Source organism: Gallus gallus, chromosome 1 (genome assembly GCF_016699485.2).
Source record: "Gallus gallus isolate bGalGal1 chromosome 1, bGalGal1.mat.broiler.GRCg7b, whole genome shotgun sequence".
In the NCBI taxonomy this organism is placed as follows: domain Eukaryota; kingdom Metazoa; phylum Chordata; class Aves; order Galliformes; family Phasianidae; genus Gallus; species Gallus gallus.
The window spans coordinates 125,939,454-125,957,514 of NC_052532.1; the positions used below are offsets into that span (position 1 = coordinate 125,939,454).

The 18,061-nt window shown below is 34.9% G+C and overlaps 1 protein-coding gene across 1 annotated transcript in view; it reads left to right on the forward strand.

The window, feature by feature from the left end:
• ANOS1 (anosmin 1) overlaps positions 1-18,061 on the forward strand; it is a 130,691-nt gene that overhangs the window by 104,880 nt on the left and 7,750 nt on the right. The window contains exons 10-13 of the mRNA NM_205424.2: positions 11,132-11,226; positions 13,562-13,733; positions 14,963-15,183; positions 17,716-17,857. Of these exons, the coding sequence (NP_990755.2) occupies positions 11,132-11,226; positions 13,562-13,733; positions 14,963-15,183; positions 17,716-17,857 (630 nt within the window). The remainder of the gene's footprint in view (positions 1-11,131; positions 11,227-13,561; positions 13,734-14,962; positions 15,184-17,715; positions 17,858-18,061) is intronic.

Genomic DNA, 18,061 nt, shown 5'->3' on the forward strand with positions numbered 1-18,061 from the left:
ATCCTACATGATGGATGAAAACAAGCAGGATTCCCTATTGATTGCTTTAATTTTATCATTATTTTATACATTACTACAAAAATGATGAGACAGAGGATCAGGTGCCTCAGAGCAGTGGTCGCAATACCAAGATGCTAGAGTTGAAGAAGCAGTTGGACAACACTCTCAGACATAGGTTTTGAATTTTGAATAGTGCTGTGTGGAGCCAGGAGTTGGACTTTGTGGGTTCCTACCAACTCAGATTATTCTGTTCAGTTTTACTACTGAAAGCCATGGTCTTTTTTTTTTTTTTTTTTTTTTTTTTTTGAGCAGAAATACAGTCTTTTTACAGTTCTAAAATAGGTTGTTTGACTTTAAAACAAGTAGCTGTTACGAAAGTATCATTAAACCATGGGAAATATGTAGCTTGATAGTGTTAAGAGTTCTCATGACATAAGAAATAATTCAAGAAATACAAATATGAAGCTTGAATATGTTGAACATTTGTAAATTAAGTAAAATTTCAATTGTTTGTAGCAATTTTTGCTTTGTCTAGTTTGCTTATAACAGTTTTCAGTACTTCCTGCAATAGATTTAGTGGTCCTAAATGGAGATGATTGCAGTGATGATGATATAAATATGTTGTTTAGATTTCAGAGCTTTTTAAGATGAAAACATTTAAACCAATATGATAAATTGATATAAAGCATCTTTTAGCTGTATTGAAATCTTTAAAATTTACTAAAACAGAGATGTTTCACTTTGTAAGAGTAATATTAGTCATCTTCTGCAGGTATAGCTGCTAGTATCATTAGACCTCATAATTATTTTTTTTAATAATGTCCAAAACCAAGACAGCTACATAAAGATTTTTATACTGTTCCCACAGCACAAATTACAGAAACAATCAGAAGGAAAGACCTGTATGGATATCTGGTGGTCTCATAGCACTTAAGAAACACAAATATGTTCCTAAGGTTATTTTATTTTCATGTATGTGAATTTGAACAATTTTTCTCTGTCTGAAAAACACAGAGTGGAATCATAGAATAATTAAGGTTGGTAGGAACCTGTAGAGGTCATCTGATCCAATGATCTGCTCAAAACAGAAATAACTTAGAAGGTAAATTAGGTTGTTCAGACCGATCTGTAAGGTCCTATAATAGATGTTGTTGTTTCTGGAATTTGTCCTTTATGAACACCAGGCTGCTGAGGCCCTGTAACAGTGGAATGCTCTTTAGGTTTTCCAGAAGGCATGGTGATGTTTCCTGACACTCAAAAATAGTTCTGCCATTACTATGAAAAAGATATAATACTTAGTGTCATTTGCAGATGTGCCTCTAGGAAGCCAGGGAAAGAAAACTTTTTTTAAATATCCCTCTGAATAGAATTAATTTGAATGTACAAGAAATGAAGTAGAGGGGATATTGCAAACTATTACTAAGCTGGCCTTATTTTATGCATTAAAGAAGCAACTACTTATAAGTTGAACTGAATAATGTGCTAGAGCTAAAGTCGGGGTGGAAGATCCTATTTCCATATTTATATATCATAATGTACCACAATTTGGTACCTTGGAAAGACTTATATAGGCCAGTTCCTCAAGTGTCGTTTTGTAAGTCCTATTAGCTCCAGTAAGCATGAGACATGAGTGGAATGTAGGATCTGAACTTTACATTAAAAGAAATACCTTTATGAAATAGTCTTTCAGTATGAATGCTTTGGTATGATGGCAATAATAACTTTACTTCAGGAGGTATGCTAGCAGGAATAACGGCACACTTCAGGCGGTACAAGGTGCTTAGCAAATGCAGATAATTTTACTAGACAGTCATCACAAGAGTGTATTGTAATTATAGGATACAATGATTTCTTTCTGAAAGAAGAAAATGTCTTTCACTTGCTGCCTCTGACTTAGGCCTGGGATTAGAGAAACACAGTACATTCCTTAAACAGCATGAATTCTGCTTTTATAAATGAAAAAGGGAACTTTCTTGTGGCCAGATTTTTTGGCCATCATGACTATGTGAAATTAAAAATTATGTGCTATTTATGTCAAGTAGTGGAACCAATTTAAAGAACTCAGTTTTAACTCCTTCGTGCTGGAGTCACAGAGTACCACCCATTACAAAGTACTAGTGCACTTTGAAAACCTTGCTTAAAAGGACTAGCTACTTAATTATTAAGATCGCTGGTATCTTGGGCAGCAATCAAGACTGAAATTGTGAAAACAAAAATAATCTTATGTTTCCTCTGTTCTGTAGTGGTTCGGCAACCAGAGAGCTGAGGTTTTGGACCTCAGCTGAGTGGTCTTCAAGTTATTGCATGGTTATTTATTTTTAGGTTTTGAAAATAAGAAATTTTCATAGACTAAAGGAGACAAAAACTTTTATTCTTTATGAATTCACTGCTTCAATCCTCATCGTTTGCTGTTATAATTCTCATACATGATAATACTAGAATGTAATTTAGTATGATGATTCCTTTCCAAACCAACATATCACAATAGTGTTTTCTAACACATTGCATGGTATTCATTATTGTTTTCGTAGTTCTTGTTACTAGAGAATAATTTAACTGTCCCAGCTCAGGTAAAGACTGAGTTTTGTTCACTTGTCTTTGAATAAAGTCTATGGGCATTTATGTCTTTGTGTTTAAATTAAACATTTGAAGTACTTCTAGATATTTAAAATCAATATATATACCCCTTGGTTTTGCTTAAAAAGACAAATATTTAAAATGCATTAAGACTTGGCTTCAGGCTTCTTTCTTTGTATTTCTGGTAAATGCTAAAGAATAGGGGAAAAAAAAAAAAAAAAAAAAGGAAGAACACTTAAAACAGGGAGAGGCACAGAATCCTCCATTGTCTGGTAAATCAACCAAACAAGAATAATGAATTAAATTACAGGGAAGAATAAAATGCAAGGCAAGGCAGAGCAAACAGAAAGCTGACACAAATGCTTTTAAAACCAGATCTTAGGAAAACAAAATTAACTTTCACTTAGCTCAGGAAGATAAATGAAGTGACTGTGTGTGCTGACTCTTTGTTTGCAATAAGGTATTTCATATAGTTGGTTTTAAAGAAATATAAAAGTTTCACCGTGTTATCCTGTGGTCCTTTCTTGCACAGCTAGTGCCAATGAAGTTAATGAACCCCTTCAGTGACAGTTGTAGTTTCTAGTTGTTATTGGAAAGGATTCAACAGTAGTTTCTTAACAGTAAATAATTACTTAGTTTGATACTGTTATTTCGGAAGACTTGTGTTTAAGCAGCCCACCATTTTCTAATCATGTATTTAAGCTGGAATATATTTGTACTTGAAAGTATCACTGTGGTCCAGATGGTTGTCAGAAAGATCTCACTGTTAGTTATAGCGATGTATACATTAATGTATTTCATCTTTCCATGTGAATCTACTGTCTCAGCAGAGGTTGACTGGGGAGTATACATAATGCTCAGTTGCGTTTAGTAAAGTTGTCCCTGGGCACAGGAATCTTTGACTAGTTCAACTGTTCAGCAGTTCACCAGCAGATATTGCATAATTTTACTTTTCCATATGTGCTACAGCTGACTCAGATGCCTGTATCCTATGGGCTTCCTCAGACTCTTTCCTTGTGAAGTATGTAATGCTATCAGCTATAACTCCAGTGGGATGTTATTCCAGAGGTAACAAAGTATCCTGTCAGAAATATTCTCCCTGTGATTCCTACTCCACCCTACCTTTGTCTCACATAGGCCTAATCTGATTCCAGGAATAAATTTTTTGTTATCCTAATGCTGATTTTTAAGATCTGTGACTTTCTGCTTCCTAAAAGAGAATTAGAAGGCTAAAAAATGGGTAGTTTGCATTTGGTTTATGTCCAATTGTGAAGAGCTAATAGTACATCAGCAAATAATACAAATAGTAGAGCAGATAATGTACAACTTCTCAAATAGTAAGCAACGTATTAGTTAGACAAGTGGTAAAGTTTTAAAATCATATTTACAATAATGACAACCTCAGGGCTATCTCCCCTGCAATGTTAGTGAGATTTCTGAATGTCAGAGTTTACCACCTTGCTTCATGTTTCCACAGACACAACAAAAAACCACTAATGATTGCCTTTCACTAGATTCCAAACCACAATACCTCTCAGGGTGTGTGGTTAAAGTTCTTGGTGTGAGAGACTTAGGAGAAAGTTTTTCCAGTGATTAGTCCCAAGGAATGTAATTGGAATCGGTTCATAGTTTGTCAGGAAATCAAATAACAGAAGCCAAATTAGAATTACCTGTTGTGGTAACAGAGCAAAGGCAGTGCAGAGCACGGAATAGTGATTTTGTTTAGCTGATACCCACTGACATCTGCTTGAAGGCAGAGAGTGGCAGAGAGTACTACACTAAACTAGTTCTAACATTTTGTCTGGTTAACTCATGTGGTATGACATACTAATATTCACATAGTGTACGATGTTCACAAGCCCTCAGTATGACCTGACTCTAGAATTCCTTTAGTAATTGTGAAAATATAAGTCCCCTCTTTATTCTTAACCTTACTAACTGAATACAAATCTGATTTCTTTTGAACTTACATTAAAAGATCAAATAGAAATATAAGTACAATCCGAAGATGGATAGACCTGCAATCAGACTTCAGACACATTCAGTATCAAGTTGGGAAATTATTTATCAGACCTAACTCACTTCAAGGCTTTAAAAAAATTAACTGTCCAGCTAATAAACTAATTCCTAGCTGACTTTTAACTTTTCAGGAGAAAATATGTTTTGAAAAACAGTATCCACGAGCTGTTTGTAAATCTTTGTCTTGCATCTTTAGACAATCATACCTGGATCAATCCTTCCATTCCTATTGTGAGTAAATATTTCCTGGGGTACTGAGCTTATCAAGATACCTTTCATCCACTGTGGATTAGTAACTGCCTGTAAGTGCTTTCTCAGTACACCTATGTTTCTGGTGTGGCATACCATGATGCTTGAACTTGAACTTGAATGGCCAGTTTTGGAACTTTTGGAGAGTTTTGCATGCATTGTACATGCACCTCCTTCCACAGAGGCTTTACAGTTAAGGTGGATGTGTTCCTGGCCTCTGGAGCTGGGAGGAACTCCCAGATTCCCTACCCTCTGTATAGCCTCTACATTAAGGTCTAGATTTGTCAGAGTTAAACAGAAGGCTTTTAAGTGGGTGTAGAATGATAGCAAGCGTTGTTTATAATTTTTTCATTAAATTCTATTTTTGAATTATTAGAATATCTAGCTATGAAGGAACAATGTAGGAAGCTTTTATTCAGGCTACGAGCAGCTATTATGAGACTTGGAGTTTACATGAGGCAAATTTCCTTGTAATAGAAAACCAGAATGAGATGTTGTTGAACTCACTTTACATAGGGTGTTGTGTGTGGGAAAGGCAGTGGGAGTAGAGGTAATCCAGAATAAAGATGATCCCAGAGTTAAATCTTTCAGTACAAACATCCTTAAACCTTGAACCTTTAAATCTTTACCCTAAATATGGACACAAATACTGTGACTCAAGCCCACCCTTAAATTACACACTAATTTTTAATATCGTTTTTTGAAAGGATTATTGATGTCTTATGCAAAGAATGTGTTCTATAGAAAGAAAGTTTGTTTTAAATGGCATAACGTAAGAAACAAAATCTTTGCTATTTAAATGATACTGCTTATATTCTATATAAGAGCAGGAAACCATACATTTTGCCTTGTTAATAACTGTTTATTGAATGAAGTTTAAATGTCAACTGAGGATTTTAGTGTTTATTTTAATCATCCTGCTTGAATAGGTGGTCACTAAAAAGTTCTTTTTCTCAGAGTTGACATGAATACCATGAATTTCATAGACAAATATTTGACATTTTGGATTTTTTTTTTCTTTTTTTTTTACTCCTGGATGAATCAATACAAAGGCAGCTAAAGGAGCCAGAGCTGTTTTCATTTTAGTCTTTTAGGAAAGCTTAGCTAAAATGACAGATAGAATACTACAGCAGCATAGTTTTTACAGGCGAACATGCATTAGCTCATCAGTACAGTATTTTATGGTTAGTTAAAGGTGTGTTCTGCTTCCCTATCTATCCTAAGATTGTTTGACTTTTCACTTTGCATTTACTTATCTACCATAAGTTAAATAAAACACTTATTCCTTTATTATTTCTTGCCCTATTATTAGCTTCAGGTTTCAAGTGTTAACAAGAAATTCCATTACTCATAGAAGCATAGAATAGCTTGTAAACCAATACATGAGAAAATAAGTGTTATGATTAAGTAGTGATTAAGATCATGTTTTGCTTCTCTGAAATACACTGAAACATGCCCTCCCAAACTGTTTTTCAGTCATTCTATTGTTACAGTTATTGTTCTATTGTTCTATTGTTACACTGTCATGTGTAATAAGTACTAAATGGAAAGCTTTATAATAATCATGTCTTCAAAACTGAAGCAACTAGTATTAAATAGCAGTGCTTCATTTATTCACTTTTTTTTTTCTTCCCACGTTTAGGCCTTTCCCATATATTTTTGCAGGACATTTCCAGCAATTGAGTTTTATTAGAAGTGTTTTTAAAAACTGGTATACTTTATAACTTTTTTTTCTGTTGAGAATGATGACCTGATAAACAGAGGAATGAAGATCTGAGGGAGTGAAGACACTTCATAATATTGTATCTCAAATACTGGGTAATAATTCTTTGTGTGGAAACATGGGCAAATTGCGCTGCAGAATAAACATTGCCATTCATCCCTGTGCCAGAATGGTGGCTTGGAAGCAGTGATTTATTGAACTATTTTCACAGTTGTAAAGGTTTATTATGGGTTACAGGAGCAACTTATTCCTATTTCTTACAGAATTCTTTGACTTGTACACAACTTCAGGTACTTAAGAGATTATTTTTCTTTATGTAAGACTTAAATTTCACCATTTACCATTTCACTGTTTACCATTTACTGTAGCACAGTTTCATCATTTAAAATAAGTCATTTATGTCCTGGATATGTCTTGAATGTTTCGTCGTGGTCTCCTGTTTGATAAAGTATTTATACAAAGCTCCCCAACGCCTTACTGTAACTTTACCCCGGAAACAGTCAAGCTAGTTGAAATGTGTTTCATGTGCCTTGAGCTGACTCTGCCCTGTGCTGTGGTATTAAATATTTATATTTAATCTTTACCCAATCTGGTTAAACTTTACTATAGCCTATTTTTATAGCAGTAATGCTGCAAGACATACAATCCAGGAAGGGAATTATTTAATTTCATCATATTTCCTTCTTCCTTTTAATCTAAGACAATCGAAGATGTGTTCAAGACCATCTTTTAACTGTAGTTTTTATGGTCATTAATGTCTTGATCCTGTTGGGTACTAAACTTTCTTGCCTGATCCATTAGCTGCTCTTAACCACTGAAGTCAACACAACTGTTCTATGCTTAAGTGCTTTGTTGAATCAGGGCCAGAGTACTCAGAAGCTTGTAAGATCAACACTCTCCATGGTAAGAGAAGAGAAGCAGTCACAGGCCCCTCATAAGTAATCACTGCAGTTCTCTCTACGAAGCATCATCTTTGGCAATGTATAATTGGCTTAGGTATGGGCAGAACAAGTTGTTTCAGTAATTTTCCTACTGAATAAATTCTTAGAAATTGCACGTTCATTATGACATTCTAATTGAAAGATCGTTGAAGATAGCAGGTTTGCGTATGGAAAGTTATCTTCCAAACTTTGATAACAACCGCTTTCTTTTACCATGTTTAATTCTAATGGGGAAATATATCAAACATTGCTTGAAGAACATCAATAGCGAGATAGCTTTGTGGAGATACTCATTTGGAATTAAAGGTTCTTTTTTTGGGTGGAACATAAGAGGGAGAGAGTCAAAACAAACATCTTTTCAGCATGATTTAGAGCATCCCCAGATCAAGACATTTCCAGTTAAGGTATTTGAGATTTTTGTTCAACAAAGTTAAAAGTGAAAGAGGTAAGAGTATGTGGAATTTTAAGAACATGCACATGTGATGTCTGAATGTTTACTTAAGTCTAGGAATCATTACAAGCTACAGAAAATTTACCTTAAAAATCATAGAATAGATAATTAACATTACCTATTAATTTCTATGGGAGGATTGGTTGTATGCAACTGTCTGAAATACTGTCTTGTTTAGGCCATTTTGATAACGTTAAGTGATTTCTTTATGTGATTATTTTAAGGTATTTTTATGGGTACAAAAGTAATTGTTTGATTAAGCTGCCTGCTGTAGCAGTCCTTTAAGGAGTTCTTAAGTGACACTGAATTGAAATGAAAGAGTTGGGCAGTTTCTTTGCTGTGTGATATTTTTATTCTAGAAGGGATGGTAAAGCCTTCTAATTAAAGTGCTAGAAAGCAGTTCCGGTAAATGCTGGATATTCTGTAAATATTAACTACTCAAATTATTTTTCAGAAGATGATACAGCTGTGTGTTACAGTGTATTAACTTCAGTTGGACTTAATGCAGAACTATTAGCTGTGGTGATAGTGGCTGACATTCACCTAGGCTGCAGCTTGAACTCTTTGTATGATGCATGTTGTTGAGTTTGTAATGGACAGCTGGAAAGAAAAATCTTAATAAAATTACAGTAGTAATCTCAGTGGAAAGAGAAAGGGAGGATAGGATAAGCTTTTGTTTCTCTTGTGCACACAAAATCTGTTGCCTAAAAACTGAACTCTATCTTTATAAGCAGTTTCATGAAGCAAATACATATCTTGATCTTATTTTTTGGAGTATCTTATGTGATCTTTTAGATCATTCTGTACATCTTGCTTCCTGCTTTAAAAACAAATTAAAGATAATTTCTAAAGCAATCTCATTATTTAATATGCATGCTTCAAGCATGCATATACACTTTGAGTATTTCATGCCTCTACCTCTACTTAATAAAAAAGTCCCACTTTTCCACGTTTTTCACATTTTTTAAAAAGTCTCAGATAGTAGACTTATTATATTTCTTTTTTTTTTTTTTTTCCTACCCAAATTACTTAAGATGAGAACGGAAGAAGTTTTAATATTGAAAATAAAAATTTAGGGATGTATCTTAATGAAGAGTTTCGGATAAACTTAGCTGTTGCTGTCATGATGCATTCCATTTTATGGCTGCTGTTGTACTGCTGTATGTACATGCAAAAATTAAGTCTTAAAATATAGAAAATCTTGCCTTTCAATATAGTCTGTTATTGGAATCCAAGTTGTGAGCACTATCAAATATAAGGTTCATCTCTTCATTTTGTTTAAATAAAAAAATACAGAATTATGATTGTTAAAAACTTTCATCCTACATTTACAGTCCAAGTTGAGAGGGCAAGGAAGAGAGAATTTTTTTTTTTTTTTTTAGTTATTCCTGATTTAATTGCTTGAATAAAGATGTTATCAGCTGTTTATGAGTAGGTGACTAAGGGTTTGCTAATGCAAGAGAGGAGAAAAAGGAAGGAAGAACTGCAAGAGGGCACTGTCTTCTGAAAAGCTTATGTAAGAAATGGAGGTGGAGCTATAGTAGAATGTAAACAGATTTCCACTTTGCTGGGAGCTGCAAGTACCAGATATTTTGGACACATTTCTGGAAAGACGCATAGTAAATCTCTGGATGGCTGCTGAGATATTGCAAGCTCTTGATTCTTGGAATTTTGTAGCTTTACAAAGAGCAGACAACTTACATGCAGATAGCTTAAAATAGTAAGTTCTGATTATCAGAGAATATGCTATCAATAACAGATTCATTGTGGCCATATGGCACAGACTACATTTTTAACATAACATGAGTAATATAGCAGCACGTTGCTTTCAGGTCCCAGGAGAGGGGCAGAAGCAGGTGATAGGCAATAGAAACAGACTAACTCAGATGTAACCTGCTTCCAGATGTACTGTGAATTTGTGTCTTCATCAAAGAAGCATAACAAATGGGAAAGCCCAGCAACCAAGAGGCAAGTGAAAGCACATCTAATTATTTGTTACTTTTCAAATGGAAGAGAATGATCACAAAGCAGCAAGTTATTTCTTTAGGTATTTCTTTTTGAGAAAGTGTTGAGCTTCCAAAGAAATCATGCAAATAATTAGCATGCATGTTATAATGCAAACAGCTGCTAAAATAAAATCAATTTCAAGGGGGCTTCTCATCAGTCTTTTTACCAGAGTACCATCTGAGCTAGTTTCAGACACTGCTTGTTTTCTCTTCAATTTATAATCCTTCCCTTCTGCATCCCACTTGCTTATAGCAGTCTAATGCCAGAACAGCCCTAAGGGCATCACAGATATTTGTTTTCGCTCCTGAAACACACAATCACTCATTTGGTATTAGTGGCTATGTCATACCAAGTTAATTAATAGTAACAAACATGTAATTTTGCATCTCCTGTATAAAAACAAAGGAGAACTAAATCCAGAAAAATGACAGGATGTACTGTCAGTATCTGGTGAGTTTTTCTTCTTTTGTCTAATTCTTAGTTGCTCTTTGTTTCACTTTCTTTTGCAATCAGTCTTGAGAAAAGCAACTGTAAAACACAGTGCCTACCTCTACAATTATTTGTAGGGTTCTCAAAAAAAATGAAGATCTGGAAATTGCTTGAAAGTTTATAGTACTGATACTTCTGTAAGTTTTGTCCTTGATTTAAATGGGAACTAATTTTCTTATTACTCCTTGGAGTCAAGTCTAGAATTGTTTTTGGGCAGATACTGAACAGGTATTACGATACATTCTGAAAGGGAAGATCTCAGAGTCTTGCAGACATTTTGACATACCTCCAGGCACAGATTACTCAGGTACTGCCAGGCGGCAGTGCTGCAACGCTGTGACAATATAAACAGTGTCAAGCAATTTTGGCACAAGGTCATTCCCATCATATGCAGGATGCTTAGAAGAAACAGCATTGAGATTTTTTAAAATGTTCATGTCAGTAGATGCTTACATTTCTGAAAATGCTATTTCTCTGTTTTTAAAATTATCCCTCTTAGCTGATGTATGGCTTAACTTATGAATGTATGATAGTTCATTTTTATTAATGAGTGCTTATGGGCAAGTGAGGAACTACTAGCTCTAGAATGCTTAAACTCTATATCCAAAAAAGTTAGAAAAAGTTGCAGTTGTGAAAGTGTAATTATGTCTTTTCCTCTTTTTTTGACCCATTTAGATATCAACATGAATCAATTCCAAGTCCACTCATTACTGGAATCCTGTGTACATAATGACACCAAGGGACTTGAGAAAGTAACTGAGCTGACTTATGTAAGTCTTCATTCAGACTTCTACTTGACTCTGATTAGCTTCTAACCTGCAGGAGAAAGGACAGTTTTGCAATAAAACACAGTTTGGTTTATACTATTTCTTATATAAGATAGAAATGGTTCATCTGGAGTGTTTTTTGTGCTTGGGTTTGGTTTTTTTTCATCCAAGCTAGGCTAATATTTCTTTGTTGTTAGTGGTTGTGCTGTTCAAAAGACATTAGCAGGCAAACAGGTTTAATATATATTTCTACAGCAGATAGAATACAGCTTGTTTTATAATGAGAACTAGGTGTCTAGAAAAGTACAAGTACTGTAGTGCAATGACAGCAATTATAAACTAGCGTGGTTTATTTTAGACATGAATGTTGTTTTCACAACTGAGAACAATAGAATTAGAAAAAAAATACAGTAGTTGGAAAATACTAGATCTGGAAGTTGGACACATATCAGATAAGGAGAAAAGCTCCACGTAAGTACATGTCAGGACAAATACATATTGCAGGGGTATTCATACTGAAATAAAACATAATTCATCCTTTCTTCTTACCTTGACCTGTACTATCAGATCAATTCAGTACAGCTAATGTCATATAAAGCTAGAATAAATAGAAAGAAAAAAATTCTCATGCAAGAGGCTGTTAGCTTCTAAGGTTTACTACTTCATGGAGTCAGTAAGGCAAATGTTAGAGATGGATTAAAAAAAATGATTGTGGTATAACACTATGATCTGTCTCAATATTTCAAGTTATGGACAAAGAACTTAGAAGAAAGTTTGTATTTAATAAGTTTATTTCCACAAGAGGTCAGGAAAGATTACTTGTACATCTGGCCAAATGCACTGTGGGATTAGTAAATTTATTTCCATCATTTTACACCAATTTGTACAATCACTTTGTGAAACTATGTGAGTTCATTCTTATTAAAAACAATCAGAAGACATCTGCTGCTACAAAGGGTTTGATAATCAATATGATAATTCAAGGCAGATAAAGAACTTAGGTTTCTGGTGCTGAGCATTTAGACTTTTGTCCATAGTCCATAGACTTGGAAGTTAGACTTTGCTATTTTCAGAGTGCATTTTGAGATGTAGGTGACTATGAAGCCTCAGTCAGTCCAGTCAAAACCCCAGTTGACAAGCAAGTATCTGCTTTAAGGAGTGAATGAGAAACAGTGACTACAGAGGATAACCTGAAGTCTTGCCTAAATGCACCAGCATCTTTAGCAAATATCAAATTACAGTCATTTATAAAGGAATGCAACGTGTTCTTTTGTTTTGTTTTGTTTTCTTACAATAAAAGTAGAAGCAACCCAGTTAGAATTATAAGTAGGAGTCAAACCTGTTAGAGTAGTAGGTAGGAAATGGGGAATGAAAGTCCATTCTCAGCCCAATCTATGTCTCATTGAAAATGCCCTTCCACGTTAAGTTTTAGCTAATGTAGTTGGGATTAAATTCCAAAAGAAGTTGATGTTAAGGAGAAAAATACTGAAGATGAGTGATTCCAAAGAGAAAGAAAAATATTAATGGCTGTCAAAGACCTGGGACATTAGCCAAGAAAGCATTACTGTACATTTTCCCAGAAGAAAAGCACAAACACATACACACAAAACAATAACTTTTTTTCCTCATAGTTTGATTTGTGCTTAAGTTTTCAGATGAATTTTCAAACTTACTTTACACAACATTAAGAAGTTAGCATGACACTTATACATTGTGTAAATTTTATTTTTCTATCATTGTCTTTAAAAGGAGAATTTTGCTGTGTTATTCAGCTGTGGAGTTTGCCTTCCTGATAAGTAGACAGAAGTAGTTAATGTACTAAAGAGGAAAATAATTGATTCACAGTGCCATATTGGACTTTGAACGCACTTTAAAAAAGCTCTATGTAGATGAAGCCTGCCAGTTACAGCAACTTCTTTCATCTTTCTTACAATTGTTTAATTCAATTAGTATTTACACCCTCACATTGCTACATCATTGCCATGATGTAGGAGACTGTTCTAACTATTTTAGGGTTTTTTTTTTTATTTTTATATTGTAGGTTAGATGCATTCATATAGCATGGTGAAGGAGCTGTGCGGAAAGGATGGACCTTTCTGAATGCCATGCTAATGTATTTTACTATTTTACTATTGAAAGTAATTGTAATGTAAATAATGTTTGCTTTGTTCTATGAGAAAAACCATGTTGGATTGTGTTAATTGTGTCAGGAAAATATTTTATTGGAGAAAACTTTTCATCATCTGCCAAACTTATTTTTCAATTATTTTTTATTATTATTATTTTTTTCCCTAGGGATCTGTTTACATCATGTTCTCTTTCGCTTTTCTTGTTCTAGGAGAACTACATGATTCTGAAGGACCTGTCATTTTCGTGCAAATATAAAGTAACTGTTTTACCTGCAAAATCTAAAAGTCGTTTTAAAGCTGAGAGTATTTTCTTTGTCACCCCATCTTGCTCTGCATTTAAAGAAAAAACCCATAAGCACATTAATTGTGCTGCTGAAGAAGGTAAGCATGATCTGCAGAATTTGCCAAATATTTTCAAATGCACTTAAAATCACCAAAAAAAGTATTTAAAAGCAATTCTGCAATGGAATATGAAAGATTCAGAACAACAACAAAAAAGATGACTAATGCTTGCATGAAGAATCAACTAAAATACAGAGCAGCATAGGTTTTGGTTGCCATGTTGCTGCTGTGTTAATTAGGTTATAATTTTAGAGGGCTGTTTATAAACATATGATGACATTTGCTATTACACAGTTTTTGTTATGTAAGAAGGAACAGCTTCCCAGTTATATTCACTATAATAATGAATGATAACTGTTATTTCAATTCTGGCATGTTCCATCTTTTGAATGTTCTACTACTTGGCTCCAAAGCTGCTTTTTCAGTTTGATTTAGTATAAGTTAATGCTTCTCTAACATAGCAAAAAAAGACAATCATACCTTTGACAGTGTTGCTGCAATCCAAAGTGTAGCTGAAAGGTTATTTGAAATCACAGAATGATGGAGAAATTGTTTGGAAGGGATCTCTGATGTCAGCTAATCCAGCCACCTACTCAAAGCAGGTGAGGTCAGCCATAGCTTTGAGTAGCCGAGTCTGGACACCTCTATCTTAAGCAAGAGAGTGGCCCTCTCTCTTTGAATTCTTACTGCCCCCCGCTCTGTGGTTCACCTCAGAATCCTGTTGTCAATGGCTACAATTTCCTGCCCACTTCTCTTGAAAAATTCCAACATTATAATTTTCTTCCTGGGCAACTGCAGCTCAGGCATAAGTTTCACCTAGCCAGAGTGTACCTATTAACTTGTAGTACAAGTTTCTACAGTTTTATAGCATGAATTTTACTTTTTGCCCACATAATGGAGCTCTGTGATATGCTATGGGTTTTCTTTTCATCTCAAAAATCAGCTCAGATATTCTGAAATACAGAGAACTGCCAGGATGGTTGCCAATCAATGAGGCATTTATAATTTTACATGGCATATGCTTTCTTGCCTGTCACCTGTGGCTGACAGAATTTGATTTGAAGTTTGAACTTGACCCAGAAAGCCAATGGAATATGTCAAAGACAGGTTTTGGCTAACACTGAAAATGCAATGGCAGAAAGGTGACAAGATCCTGGGCAACACCAAAAAAAAAAACTGTGTCTGACCTCAATTTATGAAATTAAATGAATATTATTGACCATTACTTCTCAAAGTTTAGCTTATCTTTTTGCTTTCCAAATTTATAGTGCCAGTTCTACCCAAAGTGTTGGCCAAACCCGAGAATCTATCTGCGTCTTTCATTGTTCAGGAAGGTAACATCACTGGACATTTTTCCTGGAAAATATCTAAGGCAGTCCTTCACCAGCCCATGACAGGGTTTCAAGTCACATGGGCAGAAGTAACCACAGAAAGCCGACAGAACAGCTTGCCCAACAGCATCATTTCACAGTCACAGATACTGCCAGCAGTAAGTTGCTCATTCATTTCCTTTTCTAGTGGCTTCATAACTGTGTGTATATGTGGCATATTTTTAATTTTTAGTGGTAATGAAGATGTCACACATAGCATTCTCCTTCTCTGCAGGCAAGTTGGAGCAGGAGATACTTAAATATTGTCCTCCTTAGAAATACAAAGCACAGCTACTCTTCTCGACTGCACATCAAACATTTTAATGTGCACAATTGTCAAATTAGAAACCATTACCTGAGAAATGCCTGAAAGGAGGAAAAGATCATCTGTATGGCAATTGATAGTTTTTATTTTCTTTTGATGATCTCACTGTTCAACTTGGTGATTGCTGTAGTTCTACTAATTATTTGGTGTCCAAGTCAATAAATTTCATGGATTAAGTACTGTTTTTTTCCTTTGAGTTTCTAATTTTCTAAGAAAAATATAAATTTCCCTTCTGGGAATACTTGCTATTGTCCAACAAACAAATAATTTGAAGGAGAACTAGAATTCACTGTTTGTTGAAAGTATCAGAATAATTAATTTGAATTCTTCCTCTTTTTAGCTTTAAAATGGTCTTTGCTATTTCAGTTCCTCCTCTGGCAGAAGCAAGTGAAGAACACTTCTTTCAGACTGTATTGCCAGATCCACTAGGGTCAACAAAAGGACTTAGGCAGCTGGCCTTGATCCAAAGTCTCCTAACAGTGCTGGGAGTCTTTCCATGCACTTTAGAGACATGATAGATCAAGGCAATTGTGTCACAAGCAGAATTGGCTGAAAGTCTTTTCACAACATTTGTTTCATCAAAGAATGAATAGAATGTTGAGTTGAGCACATCCTACTTTCAACACATTTTCTACAAGTCTAAAACAAGATTCCCACAGCTTTGTCTTAATTCCTTGCAGACTGCCCTAAGGCTGTGCCACTGTATTTCAAAGCCAGTTTTCAGGCAGATTAACAAAGAGTAACGAAGTTGACCACAGATGCTCCAAAACTATGTGTTAAGCTACTATGCACTCTGCAGAGCTATTTTCTTCCACAGTCATACAGTCTTAATGAGATCCACATCAGTTCATTCAAAGCTCAATCTACAGTCTGAATCAGAGGCACAAAGAAGATATATCCTTGGTGTCTTCAGCAGGATATGTTGCAGGATTATCCTGAAGAGGTTACTCTATCACAGACCTTAGAATGCAGACCGCAACCTTAGTGAAGTTACATACCGTAGGATGTTATTCTTCATTTAAGTTTTCTTTTGTTTTGCATATGGTTTATTCATTATTACTATTTCATTTTTAAGCATTTGTTTCAGTTAGGTCTGGGATATATATTATGTTTTATTTAAAACATTCCTTTACATTGTGTTTTAATTACTTATCTTTGTTTTTCTCTGGTTTTGTTACTGTAGAGTCTGGAGATTTCCTATGTTTAATTATTTAACACCATATGTATCTATCTATTCATGGCTCCTGGTTAACTTGGACACAACACTTGCTTCAGTTGAAATACTATCCCCTCCCTCTCAGACACCACCACAGTGTAGGGTATTTTCATGGTGGGGATCATTCACTCGTTCTTGTTGTCCATCTGTAATTGTTAAAAGTTACATAATTACACATCCAGGGCTGAAATGAACATGTTCAAAGAGCATCTAAAAGTGCACAGTGAATGTGATGTAGGCATTTATCTCTCTTCTCACTATTTTATGTGCAATGGAACAGCTTCAGCAAGGATTTTTAAGAGTATCCACATCTAAGTACATACACTAATTTGGCATAAAACTCCACTTTTACCCCCGCCTTTTCTCTCCTTTCCCCTTTGATTTCTGATCTGCCAGGAATAGCAAATTATCGGTTTTCTCACAGCCCACTTTCATTCCTCTGCTGTGTGCTTGAGATAAAATATTCCAGAACAATTTGCCATGCAAATTCTGTCTGATTGAATGAGCACACTCTGTGTGCACTGCCCAGTGTCTCTGCTCCACTGTTCTGTCTCTGGAACTGGACTACAGGGTGCTTCTTCACTCCTTTTTAGCTTGAAATAAGGTGAATTGGGACTTCAGCTCCTGAATGCCCTCCCATCCTTGGTCAGATGTATTTCTATTTAGGAGCATTTATAAAGTTACTCCAAAAGTTTTTAGCACAAGTGTGAGTGACCAGAGATACAGAGCAATGAAACGTAAGGACAATACAGATATTTCATATTCCAGAAATTGGAATAGAAGAGCTGATCTTCATGGTGTAACCTGGGGAAAATTTGCTGAAAACAGTGTAGCCACACCGCTAGCTCCAACAGGGGGCCCTAGCCCTGAAAATTGCCTCGATTTAATTTCCCATTCAGTAGAATTTACAGAAAAGTGTAAAATAAAACAAGTGTATTTAATGAACTTTTTATGTAAAAAGAATATGTAATACATATGCTAAATCTTTTTTACATATTTCTAAGAAAATAATTTGTGAGTGCTGAGTGTAATAGAACCTTGATTAGTGTGAGTAGAGCAACTATGCTTTATTTTTAGATTCTAAGAGAATTAATGTAATTTATTTATTAGGATCATTATGTACTCACCGTGCCCAATCTCAGGCCATCAATGCTGTACCGACTGGAAGTTCAAGTATTGACAACTGGTGGGGAAGGACCAGCTACTATAAAATTGTTCCGCACACCTGACCTTCCTCCATTTTTACCCCACAGTAAGTAATGTTTTGGCATGCAGTTATGTGTTTAAAAACTTCTACACAAGTAAACAGGTTGTTCAAGTCTTAGGATCTTTGTTAGCTCTAGTAGAAGTCCATAAACATAACATGAATGACAATATTGCTTTTTTCTCTCTTACTGCCCATCAGCATTGATGGAATCAAATACAGCCTTTTTCTAACTCATTTTCTATGACTTTA